This window comes from Schistocerca nitens, chromosome 2 (assembly GCF_023898315.1).
Source record: "Schistocerca nitens isolate TAMUIC-IGC-003100 chromosome 2, iqSchNite1.1, whole genome shotgun sequence".
Classification (NCBI taxonomy): Eukaryota; Metazoa; Arthropoda; class Insecta; order Orthoptera; family Acrididae; genus Schistocerca; species Schistocerca nitens.
Genome location: NC_064615.1, coordinates 450,690,363 through 450,711,692, shown reverse-complemented (window position 1 = coordinate 450,711,692; position 21,330 = coordinate 450,690,363). Strand labels below are relative to the sequence as shown.

At 39.7% G+C, this 21,330-nt stretch overlaps 1 protein-coding gene across 2 annotated transcripts in view; it reads right to left on the bottom strand.

The window, feature by feature from the left end:
- The window catches only part of LOC126236320 (zinc transporter foi-like), a 286,454-nt gene extending 270,392 nt beyond the window's left edge, over window positions 1-16,062 (bottom strand). For both annotated transcript variants that reach the window (XM_049945534.1, XM_049945535.1), the window contains exon 1: window positions 15,849-16,062. In XM_049945534.1, the coding sequence (XP_049801491.1) occupies window positions 15,849-15,974 (126 nt within the window). In that variant the 5' untranslated portion in view covers window positions 15,975-16,062. The remainder of the gene's footprint in view (window positions 1-15,848) is intronic.
- Window positions 16,063-21,330: the final 5,268 nt, after the last annotated feature.

Below are 21,330 nucleotides of genomic sequence, written 5' to 3'. Positions count from 1 at the left end.
ACGACAGGGGAAATAAGAATTGGGAAACAACATGAATACGATACAACACGGAGAGAAAGTGAAGGAATACCGCAAAAATAAGAGACAACAATGAAAGATGAGGAACTGAAGTTATCACGTGATCTCAATTGATCAATACAAAGGGTATAATTTGAATACAACGAATCTGTCTGAAGGAAGGGAGGAAATAAGGAAAATCAGAGTATGTCGTTTCGTCGATGACGAGATTGTTAGAGACGGAACACGAAGCTCAGATTAGAAAGAATGTAGAAGGTGGTGACTTTTTTTTTCTCAAAGAAACCTTCCCGTCACTTACTTTAAACCATTTAGGGAAACCACGGAAATAAATTTGGTATAAGACTCTATAAAATACTACGTCATTCCCATACGGAAACAAAAAGCCCGAAGCTACTCAGAATACTGCAGTCTTCAAATAACAATGCAATTTTCTTTCATAAACTTCTGTCTTGCAGCAGAAAAACTAATCAGTCAAAACATTCATTGAAGATATAATTAAATAATTGTACTACACTCCGACTTACGCTATAGCTCATGTTCCTGGTTATTCGCCATATGGGATGCTTACAAAAAGAGTTCAGGTACACAAGTTGGAGTCTTGCAGATATCACAGATGATACATATAATCTCAATATCTACATTAACAGTCCAACAGAATAGGATACGTTCAGGTCTATGCCAGAATAGATCCTTCAAGCCCTCGATTCACCATTCGGAAAAAGTTTGCAGGAAATAATTTACCGTGTTAGGCGTACCTATGTAAGCTGCGGCAAGATCATTGTCGGTAAAGAGAACCTATGGATACTGTAAGTTTGCCAAGTTAACCCAAAAAATTAAAGAAAAATGTAAAAATAATCAAGACATTTCACTCGTACTAAGAAAATCACGAATATTTACAACACAAGGAAAGTGTACGGTACATGTTACGTTAAGACGCTTAGGCCTGATTATCACAAAGTTAGTACAAAGCACAGTTATACTACTCATGGAAGAATTGCCGCTACTGCATATTAAATGAGGTTAATTGAATAATCAACATTCCAGTGTTGAGAAGAACGTCTTAACCACAATTGAGAATATATATGTAGAAGCCTTTCTTATTAAGTTTGTTAAGACTCTTGCATACAAACATATACAAATAATTGTAGTAGATCGTCTTAATGTAAAGCAGAGGTAGTTTCTTGCACGATCCATGTCTAGCTTTGAATACGATGTCATTAAATACGTGAAAATTGCTTTTCTTTGATATAAAACAATCGCCAGAGCGTACCGAAACCTCGGTAGGATTCTTGACTCCTCGCACCAGCGTCCTGTTAGTGTTGGTCCCGTCTAGAAATATGAAGCAACAGAGATACTCCAGCTTGTATCTCAGAACTGACGATGAGAAGAATACAAAAATCGCATAATAAATTTGCAAATCTAGTATTTCCATCGCTATTACATAATTTGTAGTCGAGACAGTTACCTGGGATTTATTAAAGCAGAATCTTTCATTTGCGTATCTCCATTTAACGCAGCCATTTCCACATACAGTTTTATCATAGAATGTTGATGTAGTATTACACGCACGAACAATTTGTGGTCGTGCTCTTTTTTCAAAGACAACCTATTGTGATACACGGAATTTCGCCAGTGAACACGCAACAAAGGTTACGTTGTCTCACTGAGACCAGCACAATGAGTGTCTCACTGAGACCAACACAATGAGTATGATCGTCATGGTTGCGATAGTAGAACGAAAGCCAAATAAAAACTCCAGCCTTGAGAAAATACGCAAAAACAGAGCCAATTGCTTCATGTTAGTAACTGTGTCACGAGTGTTGTGTTTGTCTCTTTTTACTTCGTCAAAACTTACCGCATTTCTGCCTACGTCAACTTCACAAATGTTCCACACCAACTGCTAACACGCTCACTATCGAAGCCACTTAACTGCCGTTGCACTTTTCCGCACTCACCTTCGGTTTCACTAAAATAATATCCTACGCAAAGAAGGGGCGTACCTTGTGCGTAGCACGAAAACACAGTGCTCTGTTTACTGTTAGTTTTGCAGTCTTTTATAACAAGCAAACGAGCGCATCACATATCTAAAAATGAACATATCAGTAAACGCGAAAGAACAAGTTCTATTTTCTTTATCATGCACGAGACATGATGTAGTATGACCTACTTTGGTATCAACAGTCCCTTCTTTTTCCCTGATGATACGACACGGGAAGGTTTTGTATCATTACTCAAATCTGGATATGTAAGTGTTGCTCCCTCTTATCGAGTGTGGCAGAACCTATTGCCGCTGATAAACTAACCAGCTTGAACGTGTTTTTAAGAGAGTTGCCGTACTAAGTTCGCATAAACAAATACCGCTCCCAAGCATTCTTTCATTAAAAGATAGCGTACTCGGTCCACAGCCCATGATGATCTCAACGGTGACAGGATTTGTATCAGGCTCTTCCACTTCGAGCTTCGTCATTTTATAGTTGTGGTCTTCGGTCAAAAACTAGTTTGATGCAATTCTCCACGCTAGTCTCTTCATCCTTGCATAAATTCTGCAGGTCATATCTGTTTGACCCCCTTGGTTCCCTCTACCATTTTCAACCCCTCTCCCCCTCCACACACACACACACACACACACACACACACACACACACACACACACACACACACACACACATATATATATATATAACCTAACTGATTAGACGATATAGGATATGTCTTATCAATCGATCCCTTCTTTTCGTCAAACTGTAGCATAAATTTCTTTTCTCTATTTGATTTATCATCCTCCCGCTACTGTCAGTCTGTATTTTATATCCTTCGGATATTACCAGCTTTTTTCCAAAATAGCAACACATCCACTACATTTAGTATCTTATTTCCTAATTTTATTATCTCAGCATCGTTTGATTTAATTAGACCACATTCCCCTTCTTTCACTTATGTCGATTTTCATATTATAAATTATATTCAAGGAGCCATCCTTTCCGTTCAACTGATCTTGCAAGTCCTTTGTCGTCTCTGACAGTGCCATCGTAAAATCTCAAAATTTTATTTTCTTCTCCCTGAATTTTGATTCTCTTTCCAAATTTCTTCTTGATTTCCTCTACTGCTTACTCAGTGCACACACTGTCTCACTCTGCTGCAAGCCACTTGTTTCCGTTTATACCTTTCGACTCTCATAACTGTTGTTTGATTTCTATACAAGTTGTAGGTAACTATTTCCTGCCTATATTTTGCCCCAGTTACCTTCAGAATTGCAAGGAGTGTATTCTTTGGAGCTGGAAGTATTACATTCGTCTTGTAGTCTGAGGATATTTCGCCTTTCTCGTGAATCTTTTGTACCAGGTGGAATAGTTTTGTCATGGTTAGTTTACCCAATGATCCCAGTAATTCAGAGCTTCGTCGTAATCCTTCGTTTTTTCAGCTACTCTTCCTGTTACTGGCCCACACTGAGTCTCACCTCCTCTTTTTTCTTCCTTTCCTTTTAATTCAGTAACTGTCAGTTTCGTATTTAGGTGAATATTTATGAACCTCTGTTAGATTTTCGAACGAAAAATTTGGCATCACTTTTTCATTTCAGTCACATACAGTTTTCTACAGTGTTGAACTCTGAAAAGATGTTTCATTTTATTTATTGATCCTTTTATCAACGATGATCAGTGCCATTTGACTACGATCATGGGAGCTACGTCGTGGAAGCGGATGCAAGTTTTACTTTAATTTCATTTTGGTATCCTGTTTGATTGATGATGATATTTTTAGAGCTTGCTGTTTTACTGGAATTCTCTTCTGGAAAAGTACTTTGTAATTCTTACTACGCACAATGGACTATTCACAATATACTGAGTGACTGGCCCTCTGCCCGCTTTCTGGAGAGGTCAGCACTAAGCATTGTAAACGGCAATGTTTTGTCATCTATTTCTCCTTAGGCTCTTTCATACTCCGGCCATCTTCGGTGTTTACCTTCAGTAGAAACTCTCACTTTACTGATCACGTCTTTCTTGTAGATTTTGCTTACATATAACTTGTTTATTGTTACTTTGGCGAGTTGATGCACAGACCGTCGTCAATATCAGTATTATTTTCTTATTTTAATCTTTTTATCGTATTTTATCTGTCATAACACCTTATTTTATACAGAAACCGGAAGTTCTCGTTCTCTAAAATACCCATTTTTGACTCATTATTTTGATGGCTGCTTGACTTGACATAAATCGATTACAGATTGCGATGTTCTTTGAATTAAGTTGGCTTTCTCAGTACTTGTTCGGAGAACGAAAAAGCTTGCTATGATAAGGCAAGGAAAAGAGTAGAGAGCAATGAAGTTTCACGATCGCTGTTCAGAATTCTGGAAAGAATCACAGTCTCACCGAACAGAGAGCGGGAGCTAGGTCTGTAAAGTATGTGGCAGATATGAAGGAGAGAAGTAGTTCTAGAGATGACGATAATCTTACAACCATAATGACGATTATTGTCGGTTCTTGTTTACTCAGGTGTTTTTCATTAATACTTAGCGTCTACGAATGGCGTTTATCTGACCATTTGGCACAAGTTTTTCTTTCTTCCTCTCCCAAAGACCCAAATAAACCTTTTCTCAAGATGTTCCGGTTTAGTGTGTCTTTTGATGATTTGACTGATTTCCACTGGCTGTTTTTGACGTTTGTATGCGACACTATTCTTGTTTTTGGTTTAAAGCTAAAAATGTAGAAAATACGTTTGGTCTATTTAAAGCCATTAATTCTTCTTATATGACCATAAAATCGAACTCTGCGCTTGCACATTGTGTCCGTAATTTTTTGTGTTTTGGGATATATTTCATACTTAGATATTTTCTCGTAGATCTAGTTTTCATAATTTGAACACATTATATTGTTTTAGCTCTCTATCTCTCTCTGTCTCTTTCTATCTGCCTATCTTTCCTTTCTAATTCGCTCACAGACGACAAGACACCCACATGCATACACACACATTGGTCTTACGACAGTTGCAATGATGTATTTATATTTCTATGGAAAAGCAGTTTTTGCTGTAAACGTTTCTTGTGGTTTGGGAACCTTTTTCCATTTTTTTTTCTTTCAAGACTTCTTTATTCATCCTACTATCTGAAACCTATTCGCCCACATAAAGAGTGTCCGGGAAGTAAGGACGAATTTGAATTTTGCGCCATTTTGTCATCATATGACGGTTGGCAGCCGTGGTTTTTTTTGTATTTGTTATTTGCAAACCTTCCTATTAGTAGCCTCATAGCTTTTGTGTGGTTAGCATTGTTGTTTGATGTTTATTTTCGTCATGGAGCAGATGACAACGGTGCAACGTATCCTAGTGGTGAAAGTTATTACAAAAACAGTGAAAGAGCCACGGCAACCGTTTGTGAATTGCTATGACACTCGGACGTAATGCTGCTCAAAACGAATCATCAGTTCGGAAGTTGATCCGGAAGTTTGAGACCACAAGTTTGTTTTAAACGTCGGAAATGGAAATGCCGTATGGCTAGGGCCTCCCTTCGGGTAGACCGTTCGCCTGGCGCAAATCTTTCGAGTTGACGCACTTCGGCGACTTGCGTGTCGATGGGGATGATAAGGACAACACAACACACAGTCCCTGAGAGGAGAAAATCTCCAACTCAGCCGGGAATCGAACCCGAGCCGTTAGGTATGACTTATCTTCGCGCTGACCACTCAGCTACCAGGGGCAAACGTTTCAAACGTTAAGAAAACAGGACGACCGGCTTCTGTTCGAACACAAGAAAACATTGCTGTCGTGCATGACAGTGTGACAGAAAATCAGTTCGCCGACGAGCTCACAATCGAATTTATCACCAAGTTTAGTGCATGAAATCCTTTGAAAAGATCTGAAAATGCATGCTTACAAGATCTAACGTACACAAGAGTTGAAGACAGCAGATCATGGAAAGAAACATCGGTTTGCTAAATGGGTCTTGGCCTGACAAGCTGTGATCGAGAACTTCAAAACAGAATAATTTTCGTAGATGAGGCGCACTTCACCTCATCTGGTACATCAATAAGCAGAACTACAGACTCTAAGGTAACGAAAATCCGCGAGTGACTATGGAAGGTGAGAAGCATCCACAATGGACGATTGGGCAGTAGAAGTGATCGGCCCGCACATTTTTGAAAATGATGAGAGAGCTACCATTAGTCTGATTTTTTTTCTCTCTTATTGGCGAAAATGACGATTTTCGGCTTCAACAAGATGGTGCGACATGTTACACATCCCGTGGAACGATTTCTCAGCTGAATGAAAAGTTTCCTCAAAAAATCATCTCTTTGCGTGACAACCAGGAAAGGCCTGCCAGATCATGCGATCTTACACCCTATGACGTTTTTTTTTGTGGGGTTTTGTGAGAACAAAAGTGTACGTGAACAAACCACAAACAATAGATCACTTGAAGGATGAAATTAAAAGGGTTATTAAAGGCATCCCACCAGCTGGTTGTGAACGCTTCATCGAGAACTTCAATGAAAGCATTGCTCATTGCTGCGCAGCCTTGGGTTGTCAGTTAGAGGATATAATTTTTCATAGATAAGTGGGAGAAGTTAATGTCTGTCAAAAAAAAATTAAGTTTTCAATAAATTTTGTATGTTCTATAGCACTTTAATATTCGACCCTGCTTCCCGGATACCCTCTATTTAAAGCAACTTACGCTCATTGCTGACTTCCGTATTCGTCGCTTGCAACTTTAACGATGGTCACTACCTTTCTTTGTTCATGCCATTGCTTTTATTATTTTTCTTGTGTGTCAAGCGTAAAAGACACGATGATACTCGATCAACAAATCAAGGAAGAACTGTAAACAGAGATTTAACAATCTCATTGTGTACCAAACGGCAAAGAATGGTGGGAACTGGAAGAGGTGGAAAGCGAGCTGAATTTTTCAGAATATGTTAGTAATGTAGCTGTATATTTCCAGAATGAGATTTTCACTCTGCATCGGAATGTGCGCTGATATGAAACTTCCTGGCAGATTAAAACTGTGTGCCCGACCGAGACTCGAACTCGGGACCTTTGCCTTTCGCGGGCAAGTGTCTACCGTCTGAGCTACCGAAACACGACTCACGCCCGGTACTTACAGCTTTACTTCTGCCAGTGGCTAAGCCAAGTCTCCGCAGTATCCTTTCTTTCAGGGGTGCTAGTTCTGCAAGGTTCGCAGGAGAGCTTCTATAAAGTTTGGAAGGTAGGAGACGAGATACTGGCAGAAGTAAAGCTGCGAGTACCGGGCGTGAGTCGTGCTTCGGTAGCTCAGACGGTAGAGCACTTGCCCGCGAAAGGCAAAGGTCCCGAGTTCGAGTCTCGGTCGGGCACACAGTTTTAATCTGCCAGAAAGTTTCATATTAGCTGTGTATTGTGACAATATAGTTTATTCGTACTACGATTAAAACACTACCTAGCCGGCAGAATACCATACCCACCTACGACGCATGTAGCAAACTTAATGAATAACAGTACGTAGAACACTGCCTGGAAAGATGTAACCATCAACTGATGGAGTAGTCAGATATATTCTATGATCATTCTTAAGAGATGCTATTGCTTTGAAGCACTCCTCTTTTAAAAATCATTAAATTAAGAAAATATAGACTAGAAACATGTAAAGCGACGTCTCTGGGTAAAGTAGCATTACGTCTTCTTGATTTTAATAAACACCATACAATGAGAATGATGTCTAGTAAGATGAGTGAGGGCAACGTAGTTGACTTGGTGGTCAGTCTCTGACGACGAGGAGTAAGTTCCTTCAGATTCTTTCCAATCAATGATTGTTTCCCTTCTTTTGTTTTCTGTTTGCAGCACTTTCAGTATATGTATTTCTGCACATGAGTGTACTGTCTTTTAATATTTGTTGCTTCGTTTAATGTAGAGCTTTGACGCCATTATTCGTTCTGATCAGTTTCTCCATCACTGACTACTCGCCTTCCCCACCATACTTCTGGTATATCACGATAACGTGCTCCTCTGTCCTGGTCCTCATTTTATTGTACACTTCCTAACCGTGAAGCGTTGTAGTCAAAGACAATTTGTCAATCAAAGACGTACTGCAGGTACGTGAGAGTACCAACATGAAATTCAACATCCAGAGGGCGCACTGTCGTAATTCACAGCGATACTGATAGTGATACCCCGAACGCTACGCGGCTGTCGCACATCACACTTGCGCTAATATGGTGCAAATGGCTCTGAGCACTATGGGACTTAACTTCTAAGGTCATCAGTCCCCTAGAACTTAGAACTATTTAAACCTAACTAACCTAAGGACATCACACACATCCATGCCCGAGGCAGGATTCGAACCTGCGACCGTAGCGACTTGCGCTAATAGATGAGTATATTGAACACATGTCGCTTTTTTTCACTCAGCAAGATCTGTATCCATTAACAGTGCATTTCTTGTTTCAAACAGTACCAAAATATCTTATTGATACTTCATTTCATAGGCTTTACCCAAAGACAACGGTTTTAGATATGAAAGAAACTTTTATTCGCCACGAATTAAGTATCGTACATTATAGTCAGTAGCGCCCAACGCTTTAAAAACATTTGATTGATTTGCTCTTCTCGAGATACAGCCGTTTGCACTGTATTTCAAAATGCTGTCTTCTTCCAAGGACTTGTAGCAGTTGAATTCTGTGCGTATCAATTACATTGCCGGTTTGTATTCCTTCTGTACTTCAATTTTTCAGTTTCATCTTCTTTAAAGCTACCACTTTCTCAATTTTACCTCAACTATTTTATTATAGCTCACTTAGATATTATTTCTGCCTTACTCATTCCATTACACGGACATCTAGAGATCACGGTAATCTTATGACCAATTTTTATCAATCGTTGTCAGTTTTTGTTTACTCATATCTTTCATGAACACACAGTACCTAAGAACGGCGTCCATCTGACCATTTGCCACCAGTCGTTCATTCCTCATCTCTGAAAGACCCAAATATTACTAAAGCTTTTCTGAAGATGTTTCGGCTTAGTGTGTCTTCTGATATTTTTTACCAATTTCCTCCGCCTTTTTTGGCGTTTGTATGCGACGCTATTCTTTTTTCGGTTTCGAGTAAAAAATGTCGAAAATACCTTTCGTCCATTTAAAGTCATTACTTCTTTTATGTGGCCATGAAATCGAAATCTGCGCTTGCGCATTGTGTCCGTATTTTTTTTTCTATTTAGACTATATTTCTTGTTTGGGTTTCTCTGATGTAGATCCACTTTTTTATAATCTGAACAAAGGATATTGTTTTAGTTTTCTCTCTCTCTCTCGCTTTCTTTCCTTTCGTGTGCGCTCAGAGACGATAAGATATTCTGATATTCTTATGCATAGAAACACTGGTTTTGCAATGTCTTATTTTGATTTTTTGGAAAGGCACTTTTTGTTGGAAACGTTTCGTGTGGCTTGGAATGGTACTTCCACTTTTTGTTTCTTATTTCCCGCCTTCATTCATCCAATTGTCTTCGCCTATTTGCCCATATATTTAAAGCTATTCACGCTCACTATTGACTTCCGTATTCGTCGCCTGCTACTTAAACGATGGTCACTTTCCTCCTTGTCCACGCTGTTGCTTTTATTATGACTAACCTATTATCTCACTCTGTAGTCATATTGGGTCAACTAGATATGTCCAGAATGGCAATGGTAATGCAGCCATCTGCCTCTTCCTCTACAGCACACAACTGGGATGTAGTGAGTTTCTTCAGGTCTGTTTGTTTATTTATTTATTTTTCAGATCGAGATTATAAATTGTTCACCAGTTCCTCACTCCTAAACATCCTTTTACACCAACTTCTGGCTGATAATTAACGAAGCACTGCATAACGCGAACTGTCTGTTCAGTGTCTGCACGCACACACTTTTCACAGTTTTCCTTCTTGTCAGGCAACCTATTCACCTAAGTACTAGCAGGTACAATACTGTCGACGCAGCCCCCTTTTAACTTTTCTAGTCCTGTCTTCAGATCTCAAGGTCTCAAGATGTGATCATTTCTGCGTTTCATAATCAAAGATTCTACAACATCACAGAAATATCTAGCGGATAAATTCTGCATTGTAACAGCAAAAAACGTGAATTTCGCTGATCAACTTGGAGAACAAAATTAATTACATAACACGTCGTAACGGCTCTACGATACGTGAATGCCATCCTCCGACCGTTAGTGCAACCATATCGGCAGCATGTTGGCGAGGCATTCGTCTTCATGGACGACAATTCGCGCCCTCCATTGTGCATATCTTGTGAATTACCTCCTTCAGGAAAACGACATCGCTCAACTAGAGTGGCCAGCATGTTCTCCAGACATTAATCCTATCTAACATGGCTAGGTTAGATTGAAAAGGGCTGTTTATGGAGGACGTGACCCACCAACCACTCTGAGGGATCTACGCCGAATCGCCGTTGAGGAGTGGGACAATCTGGACCAACAGTGCCTTGATGAACTTGTGGATAGGATGCCACGACGAATACAGGGCTGCATCAATGCAAGAGGACGTGCTGCTGGGTATTAGGGGTACCGGTGTGAACAGCAATCTGGACCACCACCTCTGAAGGTCTCGCTGTACAATATGCAATGTGTGGTTTTCATGAGCAATAAGAAGGGCAGAGATGTTGTTTATGTTGATCTCTATTCCAATTTTCTGTACAGGTTCCGGAACTCTCGGAACCGATGTGATGCAAAACTTTTTTTGACATGTGTACATTTTCGCACACTTTGCAGGACTTGTAGTACCAAATACTCGTATTATTTTATTTTAGGAACGCCTTTCAATCAATTTGACAAATTCTTCTGGCGGGTTTTGATTTATCAGTGACGTGAAGGACGGGGCGAGGCTTCAGAACAGCGTAAAACAGTGTTTCAAACATAATTTGTGAAAATACATTATCTACAGGAGAATTCTACTCCATATAATATTTACTAAGCCAGTGTAAAAAGAAAGTAAAATACTAAGGGTGCACTTAAATTGGCGTGAAGCTGATCGTGATTTTAATAGGAAAGACTTTCTACATCCAGAGCGGTGTTTTTTTTTTTTTTTGCCTTCTTATAAGAAAGATTTTCGTATATGTGCTTCATAAGCAGAAACGTGTAATCATTTGAGAAACAATATGGGGCATTCATATTTTGAGTTGAAGTTTGATTGGAGATCAAATTCTGCTGTGAAACTAAATCAAAGGAAAATATTTCTGTAGTCTGGTATTTTTATTATAACTAAATCTTAGGAATCCACCTCTGCACTGTAGTCTGCTTTAGTTTTAATTTAGAGGAATATCTATCTTTTCAGTCAATAATTAAGTATGGCCAGTATTCTGGTCACTATACATTGCAGAGAAGACGATAGATTACTGACAGAATTCATAGCCCCAGACATACATTTTACTTCATAAAACGTGTATAATTTTCTGGTGCTACTCAACAAGAGAACTAGCGCAAGATTTATTTGTCGAAATGTTTACGATACAAACGCTGTTTCGACAGTTCGTCTTAGCAGATTGTTCGTTACTTATTTGTGGTAAAAGCTGAGAATCCAAAGAATAAAGGAAAACTGTTTCTTTCATATGATGCACCTTGAAATTCACAAACGTGTATCCACTTTGACAAATCAGAGAAAACCATAAATCACGGAAACAAAGATGAGATATAGTCTGGATCGTGTTCCGCAGCGACGATAGGAAAAGTCTTCATTACGGACGTACATAGCCAAGGCGGGTTTCGCGATGGTTTTGTGTCCGTGAGAAACTGTAGAAAGTGATCCACTTAGCAGTCTCTCAACCGGTATTAACTTCTTCCTTCCTCCTGGGTCCTCCCTGCACTGTGCTGGGGTGTGCGTTGAGAGTTGTTTGGCCGGAAATATCAGAAAGAAGTGTACTGAGGGTAGCAGGATGCGTTCTGGAGATGGTGAACCGACCGGTTAGCCAACTCCAACCAAACTGTCACCTCATTGCCGCTGCAAGCCGCCGTTTACCAGCCCGTAAGGATCCACTCAAGGTCTACATTTCGTTCATGGAAAAGATATAAATCAAACAAAACAAGAGGTTCACAACATCAGTGTTATGAGCATAACGTCACCAATACCACTAATTTTCCGCCATTCTATGCTTTAATCAAACGCCCTCGTTTTACCACATCACACCAGAACTGTACATCAGGATCTATGAATCTTCTGCAGACATAAGCGACAGATGTTCGATACAGTCAGTGTTTCGTCTTTAACGATAGCCGCACACTTAGCTCTCAAAACAAGCTACGGAAATTCGTAACAGTTAGTATATTGTTTCCATCGTGCGACACACATAAACAATATCTTCAAATCAATTGTTTCTGTCACATCTTTTCTGAGGCTGGATGCAGCTCCAATTGGCGTCATACAGCTATTGTATGAAAAACATGATCTCCCTTTTACATCTAAATCACCATTTCACTAAACTAACGCGAGACGTAGCATAAATTTGAAGATAACGTGTCACTCCAGGAAAAGACTGTTCAGGGAAATATGTAATATCTTGTAATTTGTACAATACTGCTGACAAGTGGCTCAGGCTTATGACTAGGGACAGATCGTTTTCTACTGTTTTCCATCGTCACATTTCAAAGAGTCTAAATATTATAGTGATTAAGCATAAAAACTCTTCTCGTCTGTTATAATTTTTCCTTGATTTTTAACACTGACTAGATATTTTTAATAAGGATGTTTAGGTAGTTAAGAAGTGCATAATTTACTTTTGACGATAATTCAACATATTGCACCTGGTTTCTTCGATACCAGTTAATCAGTGTAACTAGGGTGTGTCGATTTGCATAGCAGCTTCGGTCTCCCCTGTTTGTGGTACTTATTTCCATCACTCATAGAAGTAAGTTATGATTAACTGACAAGCGCCGAAGACAAAACCGTATTGAATTATTCCTTTCGTCACGGCTCTCAAACACCATCACGTAACGAGGGAAACGAAGGAATTTACCGACCGCAGCAATGTGGCAGACATCTAAGTTGCTATTACTGTAACAGATACTATGATCGGCACGATTGTTGGTCTCTTAGGCATCTTCTCAAAGTGAAAATAAGTTTTCGTGAGTGGTATACGGAGTTTTTTCCAAGTTGTTTACAGCTCTTTAGACCGTTTCCCTCAGCTTCGTATCCAAGTCTTTCGAGCCTTGTACAAATATTCTTTCAAATTTCTTCATTGCACATCGTCCTCCACTTTACTCTTCCATTCTGCTTAGTGTCAACTTCTCTTGCGTGGGGATTACCAACATAGTACTTTCTATGTATAAAATGCATATTTGAACCATCATCTATTTTTATTGTAAACACAAATCTTTGGTTTCAAATATGCATTTCATACATTACTTAACAGCTGTTGGCAGTCACCTTCCAAAAATGCTTATAGTAATTTGTTTTGCCTAAGGTAATCCCATAATCTGATCATATGCCCATACCATTTTAAACGCCGTTTGTCCACATCTTCCGTGATGTATAAGGGGTTTTCATTCGCTTGCTGTTTTCTGTATATGGGATTTTCTCTCGCCTTGAAACTCTGTCACTCCTTACACCAAAAAATACATTTGCACGACTTCAAGTCTGCTACTATCTCTTTCGATCATTTTCCAGGATTCCGCTGATATAAACAATTTCTTTGTACTACTGACTCAGATAACCATTTTTTGTCTTTTTTTAAATTTTATCTGACCAAAGTACAGTATTCAGCTAATGGATTGTTTGGCTTGTGTTGTCCTCTGCCCTGTTTCTTGTTTATGTAGCGACGAAAATACTTCTTATAGCGCGACAAAATTTGTGGAAGCGAAATTTTCGAAAGAGATATTTATCATTTATTTTTCCCTAATCCAGTTTGTGAACAATCTGGTGGAAACATATCATGTAATTGGTAGCTGTACTCCAATAAACACACACATAATTACAGCCCTCTAAACGCGGAAATATATAGCAACTTCAAATGCACATGTTTTTTACAGCAGGAATAATAGACTTGTCGCAAGTGAAGATACACTATGGAGTGCTATGAATCTTCCAAATTAGCTGCAAATAGTTTTATTATATTTCGTACAATAGGCCTATTTCGGCAGTACCGCAATTCTCAGGCACTACTGCGTTTGATGCCGCGGGCCCAACGATGCAAAAAATACTGACGAGTGCACTGTTTAAATTTCGCACCACCCAACTCTCGATACGTTTTGATAAACCAATACACAGGGTTCTCAACCTCTCATTCTGAGTTTTGCTGTTGTGTAACAGATAAAATCAGCACTGCCAGTACGGAATGCATCACTGCATTTAATTAGGAACAGAAAGTTTCGAATTGGAATTATTGAAATCAGATGAAATATTTCCACCGTTGTGCAAATGTTGCTTCAAAATTAACAACACAAATACTGTCACGTCAACAAATCCCCAATTTTTGTGTGCTCAAGTTCATTCGAAATTACGGTGCCTTCGTTTTTAATAAATGATTAGTTACAAACAGAGCCTTGAATGTCGGTGAGCGACTAGTGGCGTTGTCATCTTCTCGACGTGGTGAGATCTGAGATAGCGTCGAGCAGAGGGGGCGCCGCTGTACGCTATCACTCTATGGACAGCTGGCGGAGTCCGCAGCAATGTCGGGGCCGCCATTAGCCGTGGCCTCGGTGGCAGCCAAAACATCTCCGGCGACAATCAGCTGACAACAAATATTCATATGCCAAACCTGCTTACCCATCGGCGTAAATTGTAAAATGCTATTCGTTTTACATGCAGAAGAGCGTGAATCCACTGTCTCAGTGTTTTAACACAAGAAAACAAACAAGGTAATACCTTCCAATGGATATGAAACATTTCAGGCGTTTTGTCATGTACGTGCCAACGATGTGTATTTTTCTCAGTTCTATTTCACTGTATTTACAGTTCTAGCTCTCTATATTTACATTAAATTCGTTATAGCTTTCGTCTAGGGTTTTGACGCTGTTCAGGACATCGCCCTGACATCGATTTTTCACTAAAACAATAAAATAAATCCCGTTATCGTGTTTATTTTTCCACCCTCTCGCTAATAAAGCAGCTGTTTTGTAAAGCATAAACCTAACAATTCTAAAAAATTTTAGAGTATCCGCAGATATAACACAACATTAGATCTGCAGGATAAACAAACATAGAATGCACTTCTGAGCAAATTGGTAACGCTATTTTTGGCGAAAAGATTCCTTGTTTAGTTGACGCAGGAATCAAAACTGGCGTGTATAATAAGTCATTGTTAGGCGCAAAGTGATGTAATTTAAACTATAGAATATAGTTGTCCAATTCTCCTAAAGTCATTTTGTAACAGAGCTCTCGGAGAATGCTAGAAGCAGCAACAATGTACAGGAATTGATGATTACAGCACGCAAGTGATATTACGTGTGTACACGCATAATATACAAAATTAACAGCTTAATTAAAAATAAAAAAAATTGTTTATTTCTAACGACTTTCATTCACTGAAACTGAATATATTGGAATGCACTCTGAATAACAACCAGCTACTATGATTATCTCCTTAGTTCAATTCGGTCGTCATCACGTGATAATTTTTATTATCAATGCAGGCGTATACTTTTCCATGTGTCATCCAACATCGGCACGTTCTCCTCTCAACATAGCTCAAGACGCGCCACACACAAACACTTTAAATATCCAACAGAAAGCACAATTACCGACATCACAACCTTTAGTACGCAGTCAATATAACAGCGCTGCAATTACACTGAAAGCAGCTCGCGACATGGTACGTAGTGGGAAATCAAAGCGCGCGCCGGAGGCGAGGGTTGCTACCCCCACCCCGCAGTGTGCCGGCTGCGCCCTAAACTCACCTCGTAGGTTATGACTCCGCTGTTTCCATACTTCTGGAAGATCTCCCTGAGGAAGAAGTCTGTGCTGTCAGCGGCGGCGGCCGCTATTAACAGCGTCACGACTACGCAGCAAGCTCCGGTCGTCATCGCAGTCGCATGGCCCTGCACCACCCCCTTAGTCAGGCGCGTCCCTCTGAAATCTCGTCCGCTTCCAATTCTGCTACCACTCCCACCGTCAGCCCGCTGTAAACTGAAGCTGCGTCCGGATTCGTCCGAGACATAGATGCTGTAAGTTTCATAAACTGCCGCTGGTGGCAGCACTAGCGGCGAAAGTAGCCGGCATAGCTTAGGAGTCCCGCCGCTAGGTGGCATTTCGTCTTGCGGCCTCGAGTTCTTCGGGTGTCCTCGTAGTATACATTTTTTGGGCATTATACGCCTGAATCATGACTTTAGAATCCTTAGTTTCTTAAAATATTTAATTCGTTTCATTAGATGAGCATTCAACTGAAACGGTTGTATAATCCCTTTTCAGATGCAAATCTCATCGCATCGACGACACCGGCACAATGCCATTCCAGATAATGGTTCGTGTAAACGTCGTTGCGGTTAACTACGAACATGTTTTTGTCCATCTTGCCTATAAAAACTCTCTGAGAAGTTGAAGCCGTCTGTCACGCCAGGACTCGAGCCCTACACAATGTACTTAACAGCCAGTGCTCTGCTCCTAAAAAACTGAATCGTCATTATCCACTTACGTGAGTTGCTTCTATAGCAGAGCGAGGGAGTGGTACGAGACTTCATCATCCTATGGGTGGTTGAAATACTTGTAGTTCAAGCAGCAAACGATCATTAATAAAGATTAAATTAGCGTAATTGGTTTGCAAAAGACAAGGAAAAATTGCTGCAATGGACACCTCGGCTTAAAATTAACCAATGACGGGCGGAGCAAGGAGGACATAAAAAGATGACTAGCTCTGGTAAAAATGGCATTCCTGGCTAAGAGAAGTCTACTAGTATCAAACATAGGCCTTACTCTGAGGAAGAAATTCCTGTGAATGCGCGTTTGGAGCACAGAATTGTATGGTAGTGAAACACGGACTTTGGGGAAAACTGGACCAGAAGAGAATCGAAGCATTTGAGATGGGGTGCTACAGACGAATGCTGAAAATCAGATGGACTGATAAGGTAAGGAATGAGGAGGTTCTGCTCGGAATCAGAGAGGAAAGGAATATGCGGGAAACACTGTCAAGAAGAAGAGACAGGATGATACGAAAACTGTTAAAACATCAGGGAATAACTTCCATGGTACTAGAGGGAGCTGTAGGGGGTAAAAACGGTAGAGGAAGACAGAGGTTTGAATACATCGAGAAAATAATTGTGGATGTAGATTGCAAGTAGCTACTCTGAGATGAAAAGGTTGGCACAGCAGAGGAATTCATGGCGGGCTGGTGACTCAAAAAATACAAACTTTGAAGTAATAACAGAATAATATACATAATATACCAAATTAGAATCGAACTTCTGGGATATTTATGTAATCTATCAATTCTGAGGTCGTAGACGGGGTTTTTCTGGTCTACCATCGTATTGGTGATGCCTCTCTTGTTTTGTGGTTCTCTGCAATCACAAAGTGAGGATAGTTCCTTACTCTAGGTATGTAAAAAAAACCATATGCCAGGCTGGGTTCCAGTTCTCTTTATCAAGAACCATGTTTTGGGTGATAACTTTGTTGTCCACTCCAATCTCGAGTCCATCTGTTGGCAAGATTCAATTCGGTCTTCTACAGCTATCCTTGCTGTCTTTGTTACTGGTCGTCTAGAGGAGGGATTTCCAAACTTTCCTCTAACGGACGGCTTTGAGAATCAGAGTGCTTTGATGGAAAACCTTTTTTATTTTGAAAGTTATAATTTTTTAAAGAACTAGGAAAACTTGTTTTTTTTTCAGTGATTACTTGAGTTGCAAATCATAACTGGAAACTCAGAAATCATAATGAAATTGAAAAAAATTGACGTCGTCAAAAAGTCGAAAAAAGAACTGCCAAGTTATTAATAGTTCTTTGCGGAGCATTTATTCGCTTTACAATTTGTGTAACCCTGTTCTAGAGTCGATCCGGCTATGATATTACGCTTGGAAAGACAAGAACCAGGTCATAAGAACGCAAGGTGGATTCCCAAGTTTCACAAGTTGTCCCATATAGCATTTAGATGATACTATTTTATATTTTTCGGCTGTTTTTGTTAGGTGCTGTCTGGGAGACTGTTCTATCAGTTTTTTGTGTTACATTGTAGCTGTAGTATTTTGAAACTGTATATTGAGTTTTCTTTCAGCGAGTGTACTCAGATGGAAGCAGGAAATCTCAGTTTTGGTGGTGTTTGCTGGTGTCTCCACTTGCGAAAGTATTTTCCCATTACTTATATGCGCTCTGCTAGGATTTCTTCTGACTTCAATTGAGCTAAATCTTGTTGCAAGTATCGAGTCGTCAGCGTAGCCGAACTTCCTCAGCAATGCTTTTTGTACTTCTGTGAGAAGTGGAGCAAAGTCTGATACCCTTCTTGGGGAGCCGATCACGGATTGCATGATAACTTGGAACACTCTCGATTAGTGGAGCGAATGGCTTGCAAGATTACACGATTTGTATGTAATGCCTTATATAGTCACTCTGACGCAGGCCTCTGATAAGTCGATGAATGTAGCTGCGATTTTATGTTTTCTTTGAAATCCTGCCCCGAGGTATGCGGGAAGTGGCAGCTTCGTTTTGGCCACAAGTTCGTCTTGTCCGACTGGGATTGTTTCAAATATTGAAGTACTGATTTTATTATGAATAAGTCGTTCTGGTAGCTTGTTGGTCATAGATAGTATTGTTATTGGTATGCAGGGCTATCAGCTTGTTTGCGAGAATCTGATATAGGGATTACCTTAGAGTGTTTAAATTATTGTGATATACTGACGGTTTGCGTAATGTCTGTGTAGAAATGAGTCACCCATACTTTTGCATATTTTATGCACATTATTAGGAATTAAGAGTGGCTATTGTCAAACGCTGGCGCTTTTCGTGGCTTAAATGGTGTTGAGACTTGTTTGCAAGTGATGGGTTGGGATTGTTCCTTTCCTGTGGCTTCGGCTTTTATGGTTATGAGTTCTCGATTCACCTTGATCGTGAGCGCTTTGTCTTTTGTATATCCTGGATATTGCTACTAGGCATACAACAACGGCATTTAGAGTTGTAACGTTCGCAATTTTCGGCAACATTACGGATTCCATCGTCGATAAATTTGGAACCGATAGCAGCGCTTTCAGTAACCTTTTCAAGGTACTGCTACGTCATGTGATCGATGGCATGTAACACCTAGCAGTTCTTAGTTTGACATTCTCCCCTCCCCCATCCTTTTTGTTATAGGTTTTTCGTTTCGCAATGAGTTTTCTGTGTGGTGACTACTAAAAAGTTTTTATATGTGGACCTTAATATGTAGATACATCAGTGAGTTGGTTGTTTTTTCTCTGCGTTGAACAGTTTTCGCAAAAATAATTTAGTACTTGATGTTTTCTGCATGGTCGGAACTGCATCACTAAGTGAACTGTGCCTGTAATATAGACTACCTGTTATGCATCCATGTGTCCATGTGCTGCCCCAGGGAAAATATGCATTTACAGATTACTCTTGCCATATGTATAGAGAGGCAGTAAACAAACTAAAAATATACTACTCCTATAATTATTGGTCTGCAGATGATGTAAATGGTCATCAGTCACCAATAAAAATATCAGGACTTGTACCTGTTACAACCAGCATTTTCGGGAAGAGGGAGGGGACGAGAAAGTAAGAAGGAACTGTGGCCCCCTCCCAGAACTCAGCCTTGGATCCATGCCTGAAGTCACATGGAAGAATCCAGAAAAACTGAGACAGTCTTGGATTTTATGGAAGCCGAAGTATCTGAACTCTTAGAACATTGCAGTGCAAAACAGGAAAGGAAGAAAGCTTCCAAAAAAGATAAAACACTGCAGTCGTCAAATCCAAGATTAGGCACAAACCATTGGAATGCATGGCCATTTAAAAGAGAAATGCTAAAGAAATAATGAATGTTACGCCGGTCATAAATGATGAATTTGCTTTCGATCATAACCTGTTTAAAATTAAAATGAATTTTTTCTTTATAAAAACACAAAAAAGGCAACAGAAATTAATAAATTATCACACTTTGGGCACTTAAAATTAATTAAAAATTTCCAAGATGAAATAATAATTACTTAGCTTGCTTAATCGCAAAAGCTATCTAGCAGCTCAATACTGCAGAAAACAGAACAACTGCGTCATCTAGATATACCGGGTGATCAAAAAGTCAGTATAAATTTGAAAACTTAATAAACCACGGAATAATGTAGATAGAGAGGTAAAAATTGACCCACATGCTTGGAATGACATGGGGTTTTATTAGATGCAGGATGCAGGATGGCGCTCCACCCCATATTGCTAGATGCGTGAAATATCTCTTGCGCGCGTCGTTTGGTGATGATCATGTGCTCAGCCGCCACTTTCATGCTTGGCCTCCCAGGTCGCAAGACCTCAGTCCGTGCGATTATTGGCTTTGGGGTTAGCTGAAGTCGCAAGTGTATCGTGATCGACCGACATCTCTAGGGATGCTGAAAGACAACATCCGACGCCAATTCCTCACCATAACTCCGGACATGCTTTACAGTGCTGTTCACAACATTATTCCTCGACTACAGCTATTGTTGAGGAATGATGGTGGACATATTGAGCATTTCCTGTAAAGAACATTACCTTTGATTTGTCTTACTTTGTTATGCTAATTATTGCAAGTCTGATCACATGAAGCGCCATCTGTCGGACATTTTTTGAACTTTTGCATTTTTTGTGGTTCTAATAAAACTCCATGTCATTCCAAGCATGTGTGTCAATTTGTACATCTCTATCTACATTATTCCGTGATTTATTCAGTTTTCAAATTTATACTGACTTTTTGATCACCCGGTACTTGCATGGCAGAATGAAGAGTATGAACTGGCAGAATAGCAAGATCATAAAAATGGAGAACAGGAAAAAGCTCTGGAATCATCTAAAACTATGAAAAACTTAAACAATAAAGAAAAGAGACCTAGGGTAACACGGAGAATTGGAAGAGTACTGGAAAAATCACACTTTTGAAATACAAGAAAACGTCGAAAAAATGTCAGATATGTGATCTTGTTGCCTTTCTCAGTGAGCCGAATTAATATAAACCTTCTCGGATTTCCAACTATTGAGGTCGTCGAAATGGTTCAACGTTTCGATGTCGAAGAAGCTGATGGCAGTTACGCACACTCAGCTGGAAACCAGATATCTTTATTTCAGTTATACACTCAGCTGGAAACCAGAGATCTTTATTTCAGTTCCAGAGATTTTTATCAGATCTTACAGAATAAATTGAAGCGCTACCAAGCACCAAGTGTTTGTTTCAAGATTGAAATACTTAGAATTGACTTAAATAATACTGGAAATAGAAAA